The 21568-nt window shown below is 42.1% G+C and overlaps 1 protein-coding gene across 2 annotated transcripts in view; it reads left to right on the forward strand.

Moving 5' to 3' along the window:
* prkar1b (protein kinase, cAMP-dependent, regulatory, type I, beta) overlaps window positions 1-21250 on the forward strand; it is a 55680-nt gene extending 34430 nt beyond the window's left edge. For both annotated transcript variants that reach the window (XM_044051060.1, XM_044051061.1), the window contains 6 exons: window positions 232-278; window positions 3478-3636; window positions 8129-8189; window positions 10830-10951; window positions 19395-19476; window positions 19787-21250. In XM_044051060.1, the coding sequence (XP_043906995.1) occupies window positions 232-278; window positions 3478-3636; window positions 8129-8189; window positions 10830-10951; window positions 19395-19476; window positions 19787-19959 (644 nt within the window). In that variant the 3' untranslated portion in view covers window positions 19960-21250. The remainder of the gene's footprint in view (window positions 1-231; window positions 279-3477; window positions 3637-8128; window positions 8190-10829; window positions 10952-19394; window positions 19477-19786) is intronic.
* Window positions 21251-21568: the final 318 nt, after the last annotated feature.

The raw sequence follows: 21568 nt of genomic DNA on the forward strand, positions 1-21568 counted from the left end.
TGTGTAACAAAGTTTCAACTTGGTTCAGTCCTCCAACACATAGAAAACAAATAGAAAACCTGATCCAGGTATTTGACAGATTTCAAACTCAATGCCCAGCGTAACTTCCTTTTTGGTTTAATGGTTTAAACACTGTTCAGAGTAAGAGGAAAAATAAGCTTCCTGGTTGGTTCAAAGCCAGGTATTTTTCTCGTCACTCACAAACTCCTCTTTCTCTTCTCTCCCGTCCAGGTGATGAAGGAGACAACTTCTATGTTATTGACCAAGGTGAAGTGGACGTAAGTGGCTCACACAGAGACACAAACACAAAAACATGTGTATTTATTCTTTCAAATTTCTCTCTCTTTAGAACAATTCCTGCCATTAACATTAACCTGAATGAACGCACGCCATACCACTCATCTATAAATATCGATCTCACTCTGTCAGCTCTTCCATTTTCTCCCAAAAAAACTTCAAACTTTGTGGAGTTCCTTGGGGAACGCAGTGTTGAATTCATATCGATGACATCATCTTTGTTAATGGGGGGATTTGGGATGATAATGGGTTGACATTCTAGACCGTGGCTTTGTGTGTTTGTCAGTACAACCCTTTAATTCCCACAGATCATAATCATCATACTATTTTCTTTGCAGCAACCCCCCCCCCCACATGAACAGGCAGCTCTGTTTAGGCATAAAACATAAAGTAGTATTATAGTTTATGAACCTTTATTCACCTTCTTTTAAGGGTTGGTCATAAAAATTGTGACTCAGTGGGAAAGCCAAGCCTTCCCAACTGATATTACGACAATGTTTACCTCCAACAATAGACAGGTTGTATTGGATTGCCCCCATGTTTTGTTCGGTTTCACTCTGATGACAATCTGAACATGGTGCTTTAGAATCCAGTGCCCTGTGAAGACAGCCGAACCGAGAATGTTCTTTGTTTTAGCAAGTCTGACACAGAGCGATAGAGTTAAGTGGAGAGATAACACAGGAGCTGACGGAAAGTTAAACAGGAAGTGACCTTATCGGCTTACAGCGGTGAGCGCAGGGTAACAGGAGTGAGGCAGGTTGGCAAGCTTGACCGGACTTGCCAATATAGACAGCCCACCGAGGTGTGCAAATACTGCACGTAGAGATGGTCTACTCGATAGACAAAACCAGCCATTACTGCCGCCTGTTTCGAGATGTGCCATCGTGATTGTTTTCAGAGGAGCCGTGGCAAACTTGCACACTTGCACTTCCACAGACTAACCTCAACTGTGATAAGATATTGCCTGCTCAGTCAAATAAAGTTTATCTTACGCACTGCAGATATTCTATTCTTGCTCACTTAGGTTCTTTATATAAATCTGTCTGTGTTAACTTTACTTCACCTAGAAGTTTACAGTTCTGTTCAGTCCTACAGCTTCAGAATCCATTTCTGTCTTTGAACGTTGAACTGGAGGTCTGCTCTCACCTAAGACTTTGGCCTTATAGTCATCGGCTCTCACAAGCAGGGCCATGTCAATCAGCGTCCAAGCTGGGGTGAAGACCCCTGTCCCCTGCCGCACTGTGACCCACACCACATCCTCCTCTACTCCACCATCCACCCATCTGTCTGCACAGACAGCTGCTGCCTCCAACTAAATGTTACTAAAGTGTGGAGATGTCTTTAATTAAATTGGGGTGTGAATCTGCTGGCATCCCACGAAACCTCTGGAAGCTGACACCGATTTTATCATTCCTCCATGTCTGCACACAAATGCATTCATGTCACAGACTTTATGTATATATGGGTTTTTTAAGAAGAGAAATTAGGCCCTCAATCCAAAATGATCTAAATAAAATGTTATTTCTCCACTAAATATCACATATCTAGCACCACAGATTAATATATCTATATTATACTTTACTTTTAGTGAATCTTAAGGTTATTATGTACTTTGACCTCCATGTAAACAATTCATTGTTTTCTTATTTTCTTGTGCGTTTCAATATAAAATAAACCTGAAATTGCTTCAAGACAGAAAACGCACTTTGAGTGACTACAAACAGAAACAATGCCTGCTCATACACCAGACTTTGAGATTTGTTGCCTCTTAATTAGCACCAGACACACACAGTCTGCTGTAGTTAAATAAAAAATATCTGTGACAGCTGTGGGACAGAAGACATTGTTCAAGACTAAGAGTGCTTCACGAACTCCATTTTACCTTCTCTAAACTGCTGACGTATTACTGTACGTTAGTTTCCATTTTTTAATATTTTCAATATTGTGTGTGTGTGTGTGTGTGAGGAGCCAAACAGGATCACATGTACAGACGTAAAGAATAAATGCAAAGTCTTTGTCTTTAGGGAAAACTTAAAGATATAATATGGAACATTTCTGCATTTAAGTATCCAAAAAAAACCAACTTGATTGCACTTAGACACGGACAAAATTGTTGCTGCCCTTCGGTTAATGAAAGAAAAACTCACAATGGTCACAGAAATAACTTGAATCTGACAAAAGTAATAAGAAATAAAAATTCTATGAAATATAACCAATGAAAGTCAGACATTGCTTTTCAGCCATGCTTCAGCAGAATTATTTAAAAAAAATTAACTCATCCCTAGAAATCTGTGTTTCATCTGGTCATCTTTGTATGAGATCATCTTTGCTACAAGGAAATATTTGGTATTACTAGTTAGCCAGTGTGTTCATTTTATTGTGTTTATTTATCACTAGTGGAACAAGACTCCTCATTGATGTTCGCTTCACGTTGTTCTTGGTCTTTTGTTATTGTTTTGATTTAGGGACCGCTAACAGCTGAAATTACATACTCTTTGTTTAAGCATTAGCCCAGGAAACTGCAAAAGAGCCTGTTATATGACCCGTATGTTCTGATGTCATGCTTTAGTAACATTCATATAATTGTTCTTCTTCTGGGCGTGATGTAACTGTAACCAGCACTTTGCACCTCGGAGGCCATCCCAGTTTATAGTGACGATTCCCTGGTGATACACTGAGCCTTGAATAATGGCATTGCAACAATTCTGAAAATCCGCCATGGCCACAGGAGGAATAAAGGCTCTTTATTAAGTCAATAAGATATTGGGTAATGTGTCAACAGGTGAAACCGTAACAGCCCCAGAGACAGCCTGAATGAGCCCCAGTGAGGTTTTATTGTCTGTTAAGCTACACTGATTGCCCTAAATAGAGCTGCACATGATAGTGTATGTGTTTGTTTTAGATGTGAAGGTAGACCCACAAAATCTACCACAGCTTTTTTTGTTCTCTATCACTTCTAAATCAAAGCAAAGACTCTAAAAAGACAAGGTGGAGGAAAGAAAAGGGGTGGTTGGAGGGAGGGATAAGATCCTTTTGGAAGGTCTCATCTTAGGGCTTAGCGAGGATCTCATGTTCAAGCCTCGTGAGCAAACCGAGGAACCCAGAAAAAAATAGATGATTGACATTCTTCAGAAGCATTTACAACCCCATCCAGCAATGTCTTTGTCACTCTGTCTGCAGGTTTATGTGAACGGCGAGTGGGTGACCAGTATTGGAGAAGGGGGGAGTTTTGGAGAGCTGGCCCTGATCTATGGAACTCCCAGAGCTGCCACTGTCAAGGCCAAGACTGATCTTAAACTGTGGGGTATCGACCGAGACAGCTACCGGCGCATCCTCATGGTAGGAACTTCAACATTCTGACCTGACAATTTCCACTTTTGGAGGTTGTTTTAGTTTGTTAATATCACACTAAAGATAGAAAGAGTGCTTTGGTAGCTATTAATTAACTCCGACGCTGAGACACCACACTAACCTCATTGTGTACCCACACACACACATCAGCCAGATCAGCATTGCCACCCATGGTCAGAGAAATTGTTAGCTCCGAATTTGACTCTTTTCTTTATTCAGCAGAAGCCGAGCAATCTAGGAAACTGCTCATTTTGCAGGTTAATTGATTCGCAGGATTTGAACAGCACTCACCGAGAGCTGCCACACAGCGACAAAGCTACAGAGAGGACTGTGATGGTAGAATTGCACCGCGCTGACTCTCTACACGCTCACCATTCATGGTCCTTCCTCCTCCTCCTCCTCGTCTTTAAATAGAATAGTTTACACATTTTTTAATGCTCAAAACAGACACATGCCACATACTCAGTTGGTCACATCCTCCTCTAGGTTTGATTCTAAATGAACAGGGCCAGAAAAGTGGAAGAGGAGGGGAGTGGGTGAGGGCTGCAGTGGAGACACAGCGGGTCAACTCTAATACCTCAGCATACATGTCCCGCTCTAGGAGCCTATCTGGCTGGAATGTCTAAATGTTTAAACTGGAAACACAAGGTGCTCTGCCCAAGTTGTCATACCCAGCTCTCTCTCTCTCACACACACACACACACACACGCACGCACGCACACACACAGGTTTGTGCAGCTATTCTTGTTAGGACACTGCATTCACTTGCAGTTTTATCCCTGACCTTAACCATAACCAGTTAATATCTAACCCTAACCTTACCACAATTCACACCTTAGTCCAGAAAAGGTCTTGAAGGGGTTAAAATAAAAATGCACACAGACACACACAGTTGCTTCTGCTCATCTAAATTCCACCTTGAATGTTCCTAGCACCATATTCCAAATAAATTAGATAGCCACCAATTAACCTTCCAAATGCCTGTGAAAGCAACATTTTCTTTGTTTAAAATAGTTTGATTTGTTTTTGGACCATTCAGCTCAGTGTAAGTTGGCACCGGCCTGCCCAGCACTCATGTCACCTCTTAAGCACATAGTTTAACTGAGGGCACAGTCTGCCCTGGTAACCCTTCTTTTGAGAGGACCCCGCCCCCTTTCTTTCTCTATCTCTCTTAGCCTTCATTCCTTCGTTTCTTGCAGCAGGAGAGGAGACGTGGTGAAACAGAATTCAGTTATGTGAACCTGTAGTTAATTATTGCTGTCAATGATTTGTAAAGCTGTTTTTATAAAATGTGGTATGCTGGCAGCGTCATAGGCCAACACAGTAAGCATTCTCGCACTCTCTCTTTCTCTATTACTGTGTGCGTGTTTCCCTGTAAGAATGATTCTGAGTGCTTATGCCTGGAGCTAGTTAGTCAGGAGCTTGGGAAGGTGGGCTGCTGTGCTCCCATCATTTTCATTGTTTGCACATCTGGCTCTCCCCTGTCCTGCTTCTCGGGTGCATCTCTACATTTTCAGACTGTAAAGACTGAATATTTGGGTTACAGTTTGTCAAACAGTCAGCGGCCGTACATACGATACAAAAACTAAATAAACACATTTTTCAAGATCACAACCATAAATCAGCAAGAACATCTACAGACAGATGTGTCTGCCTCCGGTCGTCCAGCATTCTCCTAAAACATCCAGTGAGACCAAGCCTTTAAGTTTAAGGGAGCTGCGAACATAAAAGCCTCATTCCCCAAGTCAGTTCTGACTGTTGGGAGTGAGAGAGGCAGGGAGAGAACACCCTGGAAATGAAGCCGATAGGATCCAGAGCTCCTCTGATTGATAAAAGTCAACAGGTAGGAGGGGAGAAGACCGAGAATAGCTACGGAAAATAATATCTGCCAATGGTTTAGTCTACGTATAGACAAAGAAGTCCAGCCAACACGCTCATATAGCAAACAGCGATGAATACGAGATTGCAGGTTATTTATATACATGCGTATACATACATATATACATACACACACACATTATATATACTGCTATATATTATATTCTTTTTCATAGTTTTAAACCCCTTGGTGTAGATTAATCAAATAGTTAATCACTAAAAACCTTAAACAGGTTTGATGATAAATTATTTCCAGTCACTTAAATAAGAAGAAACAATGACAAATATTGGAAGTACTCAAAGTTTTGTAGTTTGAACAATCCCTGATAATGAAATGAATAGTTATTCTAGAGCACCTTCACATGTGTCCGTATCCATCACACCACAGCCATACAAATTTCAAACACAGAGCACGTCGACACATGGGTTATGTAACAAAATGAACTTGTCATGTAAAATCTGAGTCTTCAAAACCACATTACCCCACCTCCTCCTCTCCTTTTTATCCAGAAGTTCATTTTGTAAACAGTGTAATACCATTTCCCGTGATAAAGACACCAACTCCATTGTGTCAGCTCCGCTCACACAATGCCCTCCTTGTTGTGCCATGTATCTTTTTCATCTTTGATTTAAAGACACACAGCTACAGACAAATCCATTAACACACTAACAGACCACTGTCAACAAATAGAACATGAGACGAAAGGAGAAATTATATCAAGAAATGAGGAGCTGTGTGTGTGTGTGTGTGTGTGTGTGTGTTTGTGTTTCACATTGGAGTGAGATGAAGGTGAGGGAGATGGGGCATAAGGTGAGGTTGGTTTATTCTGGCTTTGCTCCACATCTTAGCACTTTGATGATTCGACCTCAAAGACAGTGAGCAGACGCAGAGGCTGGTTCATCTGTAACCACAGCAGGAGTGAACACATTAGGACCAACAGGAGTGGGGGGGGTTTCGTACCTGGAATATGTACGTAGGCCCTCCCAAGTAGCCGGGAAGACGAGGGACAGATGCAGGTAAAAAGATATGATAATGCGAAATTGTAGAATCACAAATTTAGAAACGGTATCACCTTCATTCTGTCCATGACAGTAAATCCTGAGACCTGCTGTGTAATATGTTGTGTGTGCACAGTGAGGCCCTGAGCCACAGCGAAGATGTGCATGCAAAGTCACAGTTCTACTGCCTTTCTCCACCACTTTCAAAGTTAAAGCATACGGCTCCGTGATTTCATTCTTTATATATATTTTTTTGATGAAGGCTTTTATCATGAAATCATTTGCAGGACCAGTAGATGCACGTTTCATACTGTAGAGTCCTGCCATTTAGTTTAGTGTACGGAGGCATATTTAAAAAGGTACAGAACAGGATTTATTTGAATTTGACTTCATTTTTACGTAAAAACATAGCAGCAGCAGCTCTGCAGCAGACCGACAGAAACGGGCAAGACGCAGCAGATCAAGTGATGCAGCCTTCACGCTCTGCACACGCGTCCAGTGTGGCCCAGGCATAAGCCTTTAAGCTCGACAAGTCTGTCAGAGGAGTTGCACAGAAAGAAAATATATAAAATCCGAAGAACTGTGCGCATGTGTCTAGTGTGTTTGTACTTGCGTGTGAGATTATGTTCAAAGTAGCGTATACTGTGCATGTGTCAGTGAGCATGCAGTTTCGTCTGCAGAGACGGAGCAGAAGTGGCACAACTAAAAGTACACACACACACACACACACACACTGTCCTTCTGCATACACACAAATAGACACACACACAGACTCCAATCATTTATCCAGCAGGGAGGCAATGCAGGCTAGAATTCCTTTAATCAAGTTGTTTACGATTTTGAGTTTGACGTTGGCTCACTTGGGAACATTTTCTCCCCTTTTAAGACAAAATGTGAAATTATATGAAATTAGAGGCAGCAGCGGGTCTTAGGCACTTACGCACCAAAGACACCCCAAGCCTCAATATATCATTTCCATATGCAAAGGCAGACACAGGGCGGGCGGACAAGATTGTCTCTCCTCACTCTCTCTTTCTCTCTTTATGGTCCCACTCTTGCCAAGTGGTTCCATGCAGAGAAGGAGGGGGAAAGAAAAGAAGAGGGAGAAATGCAGTCAGAGAAGGGGTCCTCTGGGTCTAGACTTGTCAGGAAGCACCTGATGTTCATGGCAGAGGCAGAGAGGGGAAAGTCCCCCGCTCGGTGGGTGGGGTGGGCCACACACAAACAGTCACACATAAGCATTGAACGTTTTCTATAAGTCTGACCCCATGAGCTATGATCTATGAAATCATATAATATTTTGTTGTGTGGTTGCCCGTGGTTTCTGCGTTTTGTAATATTTGTACCAATACCAGTTGTGGCATGAAGTGCTTGTGTCTATTTAAATAGACTTTACACTTGAATGCATGAATGGATGATCACACTGACGCCGTACGGTACAATATAATGACACAAATGACAGGATTTCTCTTCAATATGGCAACAATTGATCACTGATCAATATTGTTTTTCATTAGGAGTTCCTCCAATTAGTAATTCTGATGATCACAAAGTTTTCAGGCTAATCACTCGTATCATTTTATAAACTTTGTTTCTTTTACAGGGCAGCACACTGAGGAAGAGAAAGATGTATGAAGAGTTCCTAAGCAAGGTCTCCATTCTTGGTGAGTCTCAATCACGTCGGCACTTTAGGCCCGCAGCGATTATTTGATGAGTCCATTATTAATGAATGAATCGTCAACTATTTTGATGATCGATTAAATCAGTGTTTTTTCAATAATTAAAAACAAGTTTCTCATATTCGTTAGCTTCTTAAATGTTTCCTTTTGTGGTTTCCTTGTTGCTCCATATGACAAGGAAATCATTTTGGGTTAGGGTTAGGGTTAGTTTTTTTTTTTGGTTTGTTCATTTCCAGGTTTGGCAAACACCGATTTTTCTACATTTTCTGCCATTTTACAAACCAAACGATCGAGCGCTCGATTCATTGAGGAAGTAGTCGACAGATTAATCGATTCTGAAATGAACCATTAGCTGCAGCCCAACTGCAATGACATCCCGTTTGTTTGTTTCAGCATTCACAAATATGCTGAAGCATGACTGCATTCACACGTGTGCACCCGGTTACGCATAAATCTTCAGAACCAGTCAGCGGGTGCGGGCAGTTAAGTCTGTGAGTGCAACATACTGTATTCTGTAGATTAGCCCACATAAACACAGGCAAGGCCCATAGTTGAGTATGTTCTGTGTGTGCAGTCCTAATCTTCTGCTCTTATTAAAGCCAGTCACAATGTGCAATGTCGCTGTGTGGACAATTAAAAAAGAGGGAGTTAAGCTAAGCCTCTCTTTTCCCACTGGAATTAGGATAACACCGGCCTACACAGGCCATTGAGTTTGGTGAAATGGGGAATGAGATTCATTCAGATTTTCAAAACGAGTTGCAAATGGAACTGACATCTCATCCCTTTCCACTTGATCATGTGTGTGTGGTGTATAGAGCAAGGCCATGCCCCCTGTACAGAGTTATTAGCTGGCTGAGTAAACACATACACTCAATTCAGGTCTTAAGAGAATGTCTCTACAAGGTCCACTCTCTTTTCATTCACCTCCTTTTCTTTTGCACCCCCCTTTTGGACAGCCGTGTTGAGGCCTGTATTCAAGCACTCGCATCTCACTTCGGAGTGCTTTCCTTGTCTTCGTGTTGCTCTGCTTCCCTGAATTGGAGGAGGGGTAGGAGGCGGGAGTGTTGTTGTTAGTCTTTGATTTTTGAGATAGCCATGAAATTGGGTTACAAGCCCTTGATGTCGTGGAGCGAAGGGTAAGAAAACAACATGTTCTTTGTCGCACAAACACACACATGCACAGGTTTCAACATCTAAATGGCCAATTGTGAGTGTAATATATATATGTGTGTGTGTGTGTAGCAAGGTGATCCAAGTGGGTGCAGGCTCTGTGAAGCATGAAATGTAGCTTCTTTAGTCAGCACATTTGTGTATCACATTACCTGCCAGGCTGTTAAGGATCACCTCTGTAGAACCTGTTGCCTTTAGCTTGCAGCCAGACAGGGGACATCTATCTGGGGCCCGGCCGGCAGACACCACGGCCCCACTAGAAAGGACACTGGACACCTCCAAACCACCAGACCTGCACCTTAGTTAATCCTAAGTACATACACATTTTACGCACACACACCACATTTACACGCACGTGCACACACACACACAGGGATCAGTTACTCAGATCAGGAGACAATAGTCTCAGACAAAGAGATTCTGCTATAGTTTTACACCTCTAACTCACGTCTTAGTCAAATCAAGGCACTGAATAATCCTTTGTTCTCGACAAAGCTAAAGATGGGGAGTGTTTTCATTGCAGACAAGTAATCCGATTGCATGTAGGGTGAGCTCATGTGGTAAATCTTCTGTGTGGAGATATTTAGTTACTATTGGTTCCTGTGCCTATGAAAAAAAAAGTTTCTCCAAACTCTTTCGGAACATTTTCCCAGTGAAGATGTGTGACCATCTGTGTTTTTGGGATTCTGCGTGAATACCAACAGCTTCTAGAAATACCCTAGGCTAACCACGTGACTCTACGTGTGGTTGGACAGTCGGAAAGACAGCTGTCGCCACTGGCTCTCAAGATCAACACGAACTGAAAAAGGTTTTCATCAGGTTTTTGCAGGACCCAGTCACAAATGTTCAAATATGATAAATGTCACAGAAATAAATCTCTTCTGAGATTTTAAATTCATTGAGTAACCATCAACTTTTCTTTTTAATTACAAATGTGTTGTTCTTGTCGAGTGTGTAACACAATTTTCATAAAAAGAACGGAAATATTAAATATTAACATCAGATCTTCCTTCCTTTTTTTTTATATATATATATATATATATATATATAAATGAGTTTCCCTTCCAAATATACTAGTCTATACTAGAAACGTTTGATCTTAGTGTCATGGTTTGGTCAGACTGGAATTAATCCGGGAGAGGACAGCTTTCCATCACCACACCCTCAGTCTTACAGATTTAGAGGTTTATTTTGAGGTGCTTTAGCATTTCAATGCCCCATGATGGGACTGTGGAGGCAGAGCATCTGAGATGTAATGGTGCTTGATGAAAGACTGGATTAGCCAGAGGTTAATGGTTGAACTCATAATTCAGTCCTTCTCACTGGACCACGAGACATAAACAGATACATGTTAGTAAATCTCCAGCTGCACCGCATTGATAATGTTATTACAAACCTAGGTACTCTTTTTTTTTGTTTTTTTGTTACTGATCTATATGAAATGTCCTTTCACAGAGTCCTTGGATAAGTGGGAACGCTTGACTGTAGCGGATGCTCTGGAACCTGTTCAGTCTGACGATGGAGAGAAAATAGTGGTGCAGGGAGAACCTGGCGATGACTTCTTCATTATCACAGAGGTAATGTCAGTTTGTGTGTGTGTGCGTGCGTGCGTGTGTTACGTCTCCCTTTAAACACAATCCAAAATGTTTTTGAAATGTTGGGGAGGACGGATAAAGGGATTTGCTGTCAAATGAACTCGAGGTAATCGAACAAAACCACAAACTATATCTAGATTAATTAAAGCAATGACTGCAGTGCCATAACCAATGGTGTGGTTACCTGCAGAGAGAGCTAGCAAATAAAAACACACAACGCATAACTCATAAGCCGTAGATGTTGTGAGGAACCACACCATGTATGTATCATCGAGTAGGTCTTACACCTGATGTACAGTACATGTCGTCACGCTGAAGCGCTGATGGGGGCTTTTTTTTTTGAACTGGTCCTAGAATATGGCCACCAGCAGACAGACTACTCACTGGTCTTCTGTCACAGACCTTCAACCACAAATACTGTGAGAACAGCCCTGACACTGTAGGGCCCCCCCGCCTGTCATCTTACCACACGTTTGATTAACTCCATAAGTCATCAGGGTTCTGGGGGGTGGGCATGCAATCGTCTGTCATGTTGTCGTTGCCTCCTACTTTACCCACTTATTCTCGGATTTAGTTGAATGCCCGTCTGTCTTAATCACAGCAAAGGAACCCGTGTATGACTCATGAGGACTCTTGATGGACACAGGGTGAAGAGCATGATAATGTGCATCTAACCTGTGATCCTCCATCTCTCTGTCATCTATCTCCCCACTCTCCTACGACGTCCGTCTTCAAATATTTTGCTGCCCATAAGCCTAAACTTCTGATTTCAACCATTCACGTTTTTTGAACAGTGTAGCGCCTGTATTTTTTTGTTCTTGTACATCATTTACAATAAACAAATAAGGTACATTTTGCCTTTATTTTACTTCGCACATCTGCTGTCAACATGCTTAGGACAATCAGCACTTGAGAGCACATGTGTCAGCTGCCATGCCTCTGTGTTTGTCACCGGGGCTCTGTTCAGACCTTCAACAAGTCCATGTCCTGAACGTGGCTTCAGATCTGGTCACAGAAACCACATTAGGAGATGGTTTGGGGGCGCATTAATGAATGTCTTTTTTTACACTTTTCAGCACCTGTATTTGTAGCCACTCTTCTCTCGACCCTCTTCTCTCTCTCTCTATTAACAGATGTACATATAAACAAATTGAGAACAGACACATTTGTACAGTCAGACTCATTACAACCAGGCCAGCAGACATGTCACAGGAGACACCTGGACACACTTTAATTCCAGGTATGAACAGTTGTGCTCCACACGTATTATATCACTCAGGGCTGATGTTAATAAAAATGGCCTGCACAGACACACAGCAAACTGAAGGTTGTTTCTTAATTCCTCACTGGCCACAGTTTTATTTAAAAACCCAGTATAAAGCCAAACAAACACATTACGTGTCCTTGTCCAAATATTTCTACACTAGTACACTAAAGTATTCTCTAAGTATACACCACACAGTATCAGACCAGCGTTGGTCAAGTTTGAGCTTCCAATTGAAGCCTACTGAAACTGCAGAAATCCCTTAAAAGCAGTGTGTGCAAAAAAAATGAATCCATTTGGGGTTAAGGATGCAAATTTAGCAGCTTGCAATGCATGACTCATCAGTCTGAGACATTTGACATCCCTGTGAGGAGAAAGACAAAATATGCACGGGAATCTTCATAGGATTATTGGATGGAGAGCCAGAGGAGGAAAAAGTAAAAGGCAGCCAGCACATTCCAGGTTACCATCTCCCTCTTCATGAATGTCACACCAGAGATTTTGAGCATCATAATTTTGTGAGCAAGTAAGCAGCGTGCACCAGGGCAATTCTCCAACTTTCTTAAGCTTTTCCTGATCAAGAATAACATTTTTCCCCTCCCTTTTTGGTCTTTCTTTAATTGCAACACCCAGCAGCATTATGTGCCTCCTTCCCTTCTCTATCATTTTCCCCTAAGCTCTCTCTGTCACTCTGTCACTCCTCGCTCTCTCACTCGGTCTCTCATGTAGCAGGGACTGATTTTCCCAGAGCAGGGTGGACTGTGGTGGAATGCGCATTGCTGACTTTCACACGGGGTCAGGAGACCCAGCCTCCCTGGAGAGGGAGAGAGCGGGAGAGAGAGAGAGAGTCAGAAAGACAGGGATGAGTCAAAGAGATCAGGGAGGGACATACAGCAGGACGGAGGCTGATTAAGAATGTAAATCTGACGATTGCACACAGTTAACTATTGCAACTTTATTTACATAGCACTTTTCAAAACACGGTTACAGCATGGTTGAATAAAACAATCAGTAAAAGAAACAACCCGTAAAGAGTGGTTGGACATGAGACACAGAAGGTTCAGGTAAAAATCACTAAAACAGGGTCAAACAGGGTCAAACAGGGTCAAACACAGCTACACACACTGGACCACTTGCAGTAATGTGGCAACATGATCTTGCAGTGAGCAGAGCTTAAATACTGAGCGCTAATGGGCAAATCAGACACAGGTGGCCAAACCTGGGCGGGGCCTGTAATCAACATAGAGGGAGTGGAACCAGAACAGCTGTGTTTGGTGAGTGTCAGGAGTGTGTGTCTGTCATCCCTGTGTTGTCATAAATGCTTCACAGAGCGGCGACGTCAGCTGCCCCTGTCGTCACGTGACAAGCGCCATGTCCCAGAGTTCAATAAAGGTGGCGGTAATTCACATTTCAGCTGGTTTGCCAACAACCATAAAAACCCCAAAGCAGAAGGAGAATCTTTTTTTGTGTCAACTTTTAGTACAGCAACACGACAACAGGCTTAGTTGAGCATGTGTTTAAAATTCACATTATTTTAACGAGATCTGTTTTTGCAATCTTCAGCTGAGTAGAGTGCATTTTTCAGTTATCACATTCTATGATTTTTTTATATGTTTTATATGTGTATACTCCTTTTTCATCTTATTGTTGTACATTAAATATGTATATTTCTCTTTTTGAACCCTACCTATTTATTCTGCACAGATTCGTAACTTTGTTCTGTTGCGAGATGATTTTGATATTTGCATATATATTTATATATATATATATTTATATATATACACATATATATGTATATATATATATGTATATATATATATATATATATATGTAAGGGAACTGACATGGGACATGGTTAAATAAATCTTGTATTTACAGTCTGGCTCATACAGTAAGGGGAGAACCAAAATGTATCTGGAGGCAAGACCAGATCATACTTCATTAAAATCTTAAAATGTATTCTGGAAGGAAGCTAAAATAGGTGTAATGTTTTTATCTCCGTCTCATCTCCCTCTTCTTTGGTGTCTCTTCACTCTCATTTGTTTCTTTGCTATAGTTTTCAGAGCATTAGCCAAAGACAAACCCCAGAAGAACCAATTCCATCCTTTTGATGTGGAGGATTCACAGAAGAGAGGTATAGATGGAGACATCACTGTCCCTTCCTGGCACGAGGAATGGGGCCCTAATGAAAAGTGGCATGTTTACATATTTTCCTTACATTGTACAAACAAGCCTTTACAGAACTCTTGAGGCCGTGAAGACTCCGCCTCACCTTCCCTCTCTTCGACTCCTCCCTTTTATAGGACATATTCTTCAATTCACACAACATTCTCTGTCACTAAGTACCTTAGTGCGCCCTGAAATGGTGAGGGAAAAGACATTTGTGAGAGTGAAATGGTGAAAAGAAAGTGGCGTGTAGGATGTGCTGCACGGCTGTTGTCTTTACATCTGTATAAATATACATGCAGCAGATTTTAAAATCTATTTAACAATAACACTGATGAGAAGTTATCATGTTTGACTCGCCTTGGCCTTTAATTAAGTCTCTAGTCTTAAAAATCAGCACGTGCCTTTCATTTATACTAAACAGTGAGTAGATTTACTGAGATAATAAATGCTTTCTGCATCCCAATTAACTTCATAACATTTAGAAGCAAAATAGTACAGCTGTGCGTCCTGTCAGGTAATTCGGGTTACAAAGCTTCTAATTTTGCAACCAAGTGATCTTTCATTTTTTTCCCATCTTACTTCTAAAAACTGAAATCACTGAATTGCTGGTGTTAAAGTCAACGTTGGGGTACAAGTCTTTTTGTTTTATTTTGCCAAAGCAATCTTTTTTTATGACTTGAGCTACTACTTAATGAAAATGTAATTAAATAAGGTGAGGGTTGATGATCCTCGTGCTAATGCATTTGCTCTCGTGTTGTCTCATATCTGACCTTTGACCCCATACAAGAGTAATCCCACTGAGGAGATCTGAAGGGTCCCCGTGGGTCTCACAGTAAAGTCACATGTTGGCTGTTACTGTAACCATCATTGCATGGACGTGCTAATAAGCTAATGGAGCTTAAGATCAATGCATTTAATGAATGAAGTCATTTGTGTCTGAATGCAACAAGAGCAAAGGTAAAGATTAGGGTTAAAGCATTTTTTCAGCGACTTTCTTCAAAGGCTGTTTCATGTAGGAAGAAGAACAGCTCTGATCTGTCTGTTTACATGTGTTTATATTCCATTCCAGTTTGAATGAGAAGGTGCAGACATTGCTGACAGCCTCGTGAACATCATATCACCTTTCCTCCATCTCCGGCTGCATCTCTCAGTGTGAGCTGATTGTTCGACGTGTTTAGACATTAGTGGGTGTGAACGTGCAGCCGCGTGGAGGACAGACAGGACAGCAATTCCACAGCGTTCCACACATGTGTACTTGATCTTACATTACATTCCGGTAGCGGAGATTTTTGTTGTGGCGTTCGCCCTCATATGAAACGTCTAGTATTCTTTGAGTGTCAATGGTTTCCATCTTATTTGATGTCTTATTTGGCCAAAACAAGAGTGCGCCACCTGTTGGACTGTTTAGTATTATGCTGCAGGGAGTATGTGCAGACAGTGTGTACAGTCCTCCACATAGGGTCCACATGAGTAGTAAGTATGACCTTATGTGACCAGGAATACCACTCAGCAGTGATGATTTCTTTCTAATATATTCATACATGTTTTGATATTCATTCATTCCCACATACTTTGTGTGATCTCTCTTTGCCTGTCCTACTTTGTAACCTTTGCACCCTGTGACAGGCAGCGTGGCGGAGCAGCATCTCCGTTGTTTATACAAAGAAATATCTGTGGAGCCGCCCGTGGGGTGGTATAGTGTGAGATGGTAATCTGGACCACACTGGAACTGTACAAGATGGTGCTGCGCTGTCTCACTTTGTTTGGACATGAATGGAAAGGAAAGGAATCAACTGGTTGTAAACACAGGGTCTTCAAGGCACCGTCCTTCTCGCTGTGTTCCATTCATGTCTCTCTGTGTAAAACAGAGGGACATTTTTTGGGTTCATGATTTTCATTGTTAAGTCGTATGAAATTCTGGGAAATAGGGAAAAGGCGTGACACAGTAATAACTCAGGTTAATGGGCGAATGCAAACCATGATATGCTACGTTTTTGTCGGAAGGGTCAGGGATATTCAGCTGCAACATGCTATGCTACACCAATAAATCCAATTCAATTCAATTTTATTTTATATTTTATTATTTCATGTGCCTCGACCGGTTGGGGTGAAAGTAAAAAAAATGGCTGACAGAGGAGAGGTGGAGGACAGAAAGGGGGGAGAGAAAGGACAAGAGGGAGGTTAGGTAGAGACAGAAGAAAGAGACCAGGAGCAGACACACAACAAATATTACATTTTACACACCTGTAGATGTTTGGTGGATTTGTCAAGACAAATTGAAAACAAGACTTAAAATGATGTTTAATAATGAATGACTGCTGGAATCCAGCTGGTGACTTCACAGACATTTGTGGTGATGTCATGTGGTTGTGCTCCATCACATCATCGTCATTTCTCTCCAGTTGTTCAAACCTCGTCCGCATTATTCTATCTCCTATTTCTGATTCAGTCTGTCAAAAGTTTAACTCTGGTTGATTTAAAACTGTGTTTGCTCAAGTCTTGTTCTTCATGATGTGCTCATATTGTGCCTTAAAAGCCTTAGACTGAGCATACCATGACCAGGTTGAATTGGTCAGCATAGCTGTGTTCTAGTCAACCACAAAAGCAAACTGTGTGACACCAGCCTTTTCTCTGCTGCTTGCTACTACATGCTCACAGTGAGTTAAACGGAGGTCTGGGGCGACACAGGAAGTTACCTGCCTCTGGTCTGTAGTCACATGCTTAGTGCCGTTAAGAGAGCTGTCTCGGGTGATCAGTTTACCTCCTGGGAGCTGGGACTGGCTGATCTTTAATCAGTAGGCATAATTACAAAAATACATTCAGCAGACTTCATCCGACTGGGATTTTGGCTGCCATCCCTATCACCCCCTCGAGCTTGTCAAATCGAGTTAGAACCTCACACAAATACACATTCTCAGAGAAAGTAATTCTCGCTGTGTTGTTGGCCCAAGATGTTGCCAGAATACAATCAAATATCTGCGCTGCACTCCCAAGTAATTCTAATAAATAACATCCACTATTACTTCATACATTTTTTTCCCGTGTATGTATCTCAGCGGAGGTCTTGCTGGTCAGGGGAAGCTCCTTTTGAAACAGAACAAGGAAACATGATAATTATGCTGAACTGAAATGTTATAATAGTTTTTATTTACAGTGTGTATATACAAATGGAAATGACACACAACAACAAGCTGTTTGTCTACAGACCTCCCGCACAACGTCCACACAGGACTGAGACAGTTCCTCCAATCATCATGCAGAAGCCCAGCGTCTGCGCCCCGCCCACTGCTCCGTCGACTCCCAGAGAAGCTGAGCTTCCGTGGAAGTGACGCTCTTGCCACCTGTGTCCATTCACCGCTGAGCTCACCCCAGTGAAACAAACCTTAGAGAGAGTTTTAGTGTAACGTAAGACTAGTAACAAACTAGTGACACGTTCTAATCGCGTTTATCGCACGTTTAGTATTGAAATGTAAATATAACACAGCACATATTTGACGACATTTTTTAGAGGAAACTGAGCTTTAATTGCTGCAATCGCCGCAGATTCAAATCACTCAATTCAATTCCTAAACAGGTCTGTTGGAGGACATAGGAGAACATGCAACTTCACACATATCGTTGATTCAGTAGAACTGGAGTAAAAAAGGTTTAAAAAAAAAAAAGGAAAAAAAGAGCAAACTACGAGCTCAGTCACTTTGCATGATTCACAGTTTTTTAAAAAAAATGTTATGCACAGTTTGGCCAGGTATTACTCACAGAGTGACCGCCGTTGTCTTGAACACTACCTCTTACTTCTCCACCGTTCATTTCATGCGACGTGAACCCCCTTAGAGTGATATAAAGTCTCTGAAGCGTTGCATGTCTGCAGAAAGTTGCTGGCAGTCGTGGGGTTTCTCATTAAGTCTCATTATATTCACATTTAGCATCGTTAGCCTGGTGAGAGTGTGAAGGGGACAGAATTAGAGATGGTGAGAAAAGGCACTGGAAATCTGTTTTAAAGGCAAACTCGGAAGTTCTCCCACGGGGTTTTCTACCTGCTACCAAGTCCAGCCGAACTTGAGCACGTGTGAATGTCTGGACATCAACACCGCGCGTCTGTAACAGAGACGTAGGGGCACAACTCTGGTCTGGTGGTGGCTAAAGATAAAGACAAATATTAATTCACACATGCACAAGGGTTTTCTCAACAGCTGCAACATGAACATGATCTGTTGGGCAGAGTAAACGGAAATCAAATTTCCTCCCGTATACTTTTTACATGAGTCATTATGCACACACACATACACACACACTAAGTCACTAAATAATCAGAGGGTAATGGTAACAGCCTTAGCACGGTCGGTCATAGGATCCAGCAGACATCAGCTGTTGAGTTTCCCACTGTGTGTGTTTGTTTTTGGGGAATTTTTACAAAGTGTGCTTTTCACTCTGTGTCCATCTGTTTGTTCCTTTATGTTTTTCTTTTTTTTATATACAGTACCACTAGTTACCATGCTGAGCGTGTATGTATCAGTGGGCACATTATGTTGTAGCTGCCTCAGTTTTGGACAATACTCGTGTTTCCATTTTGTGGGTGAATATTAATACCGGTGGATTACACGATGGAGACACCGAGGACTCAGTTCAGCCCTCTCAGCGGTTGAGCTGTTTGTGTTTGTTACACTCTGAAAGCAGAACTGATCAGATGTTCTATCAAGAGCCCAGTTGGAACATGTGAGCGAGTTGCTGCACATACTGCGTCCCACGGAGCAGGTGTCTATCCCACAGACGTGGGCTAAATCCTGTGCACCTGTGTTCTTATGAGGCAAAGGAATTTCTCCTCAGCTTAATCCTCCTGATGATTTTCAATCCCCTGTTAAATACCCCGTTCTTTTCCACCAACAACAACGAAACCTTCCACATCTTTTCCCATCTCGTCATTTTGTTCTTCCTCTTGTCTCTGACGCCTTTTCTTTCCTCTCCTCTCACTCTCCTCATCTCCTCTGTCCTCAGGGAATAGCCTCAGTTCTGCAGCGCAGGTCTGACAACGAGGAGTATGTGGAGGTCGGACGCCTCGGACCCTCAGACTACTTTGGTGAGTGACGCTTAGCCATTTGTGATGAATGTATTATTTTTTACTGATTTTTCATACTCACCGAGACAACTTCAATCAGTTTGATACTGAACACCGACTTGACCGCGTTGCTGATCCTGACAAGGCAACAGAATTATTATATATTGATATATTGATCAGTTTAAATGCAACATAAATGACCACAAATCGTACACGTTCAACGATAAAGGAACGTCTTCAGACATACATGTTTTACAGCTGTTCATATCTACGTAGGTGTGGAGGATTTTGAATGTCATCCCAGCTGATTGTTGTCTTCTTATTGCTCCAGGCGAGATTGCCCTGCTCTTGAACCGTCCCAGGGCAGCCACCGTAGTCGCCCGCGGTCCCCTCAAATGTGTGAAGCTGGACAGGCCCCGCTTCGAACGTGTGTTGGGCCCATGCTCAGAGATCCTCAAGAGGAACATCCAGAGATACAACAGCTTCATCTCGCTGACTGTGTGACAGCCCGGCCCCTCCGGGCCCCACCAGCAGGGGTGGGCAACATCAGCGCGGCAGTTTTGATCAGTGGGTGGGATAAGGATAAGGATGTGGGTTTCAAGGACATGGGTTTTACATCGACAGAAACAGGGCGCACATTTCTTGCTTTCTTTTTTCATTTTGCGCATTTTTTTTTCTTTTTTTTTTTTGGACATTTGACATTTGTGCACTTTGACTTGACCTGTGCTGACTTGACGTAGCTTTATGTCATCAACACCATTGCAGGAGGGTGAAAACCAGAGTGAGGACAGAGGTTGTTCACTTTGTTTTGTACAGTGTGTGTGGACTGTATGTGATGCATGCTTCTAGACTGACAAAGACTGGCGCTTGCACCTTTGTGAATTTATTGAAGGACACGGCTGAATTCAGGAAATAAGGAGGAAGTAGAAGTCATGTTTACGTACAGCAGGGGGAAGTGAGTCTCCATTTCTTTGCACGCTGTGGTTTGCCTTTTTATCACTTCTGAGTGTATGTGTGTGTGTGTGTGTGTGTGGTGCTATTTCTGGGTCAGATGAGACCAGCACTACACACTAAAATGTAGATGTAGAGGTGTGAAGAAAACGTCCATTTTTAGTCCATCATAAATGTGCTTTTACTGCTGCCACCAGTTGGCAAGGCTGCTAGAGGCACTGATGTTTTGATTTGAGTATGCAGTGTGTGTGTGTGTGTGTGGCATCTATATTGTTTTTTCTTTTCTAGCCCCTCTCTGTGTCAGTTTTTCCTGAAGCGGATCAGGAGCTTCCAAAGTTGCAGTCATGTAATCAGTGCTGTCCTCATAGATACGAACACGGAACACACAGCCGTGCTACACATGCTTACACTCTCTCAGGCCTGAAATCTGCAAAACACACAAACACAGACCTTTACTCCGATTGTTCCGCAACGCTTTTGTTCTCCGTTTTATTGCTAGATGAAAGCTTTTGCACCACGTAAGACTTTGTAGCGTTGGGTTATTACAACAGTTTGAACCAGCTTGTTTTTAAGACATGACTTTTACGTTATGAATAACATAGAATATTATTTAAAAAAAAAAAAAGGTTAAAAAAAAAATAGCTATAGACATATATGTATACATATTCTATGTTTGTGTTCCTTTGATCAACTATATTCTGTCAAAAATTGCACAACTGACCCATCGTCTGCTGTTGTATGAAACGGGACCTTAAGAAAATAATCTTTTCCCTATTTTCTGTCTCTGTATCTCTTTCTTTCAGCTATCAAACAATGTTGAGAAAATAAAGATAAGCCTCTGAAATCTTTGATTAGAGTCTTTTTTTTCCCCCCTGCTCCTCTCTTGATCAGCCCCCACATGTCCCACAGTAAATTTGACTCTGAATCCCCTTTGTTTATCCCAATGTCCTGACGTCGTGACTGGACTCAGTCCTGTCTTTCCCTTTAACTCCTTCCTTCACCAAATTTGAGATCTCTATTAATTTCCCGAAGGTGCAAAGTGTGCCTCAGTCACACTTTTCACAGGCAACTCCTCTCCATCAACCCCCCACCCCCAGCCCACTGTCATCCCTCTCCCATTAAGGCGAGTGTCAGTTATCCGTCAGTCTGGGCTGTCAGAAAG

This window comes from Solea senegalensis, linkage group LG19, assembly GCF_019176455.1.
Source record: "Solea senegalensis isolate Sse05_10M linkage group LG19, IFAPA_SoseM_1, whole genome shotgun sequence".
Lineage (NCBI taxonomy): Eukaryota > Metazoa > Chordata > Actinopteri > Pleuronectiformes > Soleidae > Solea > Solea senegalensis.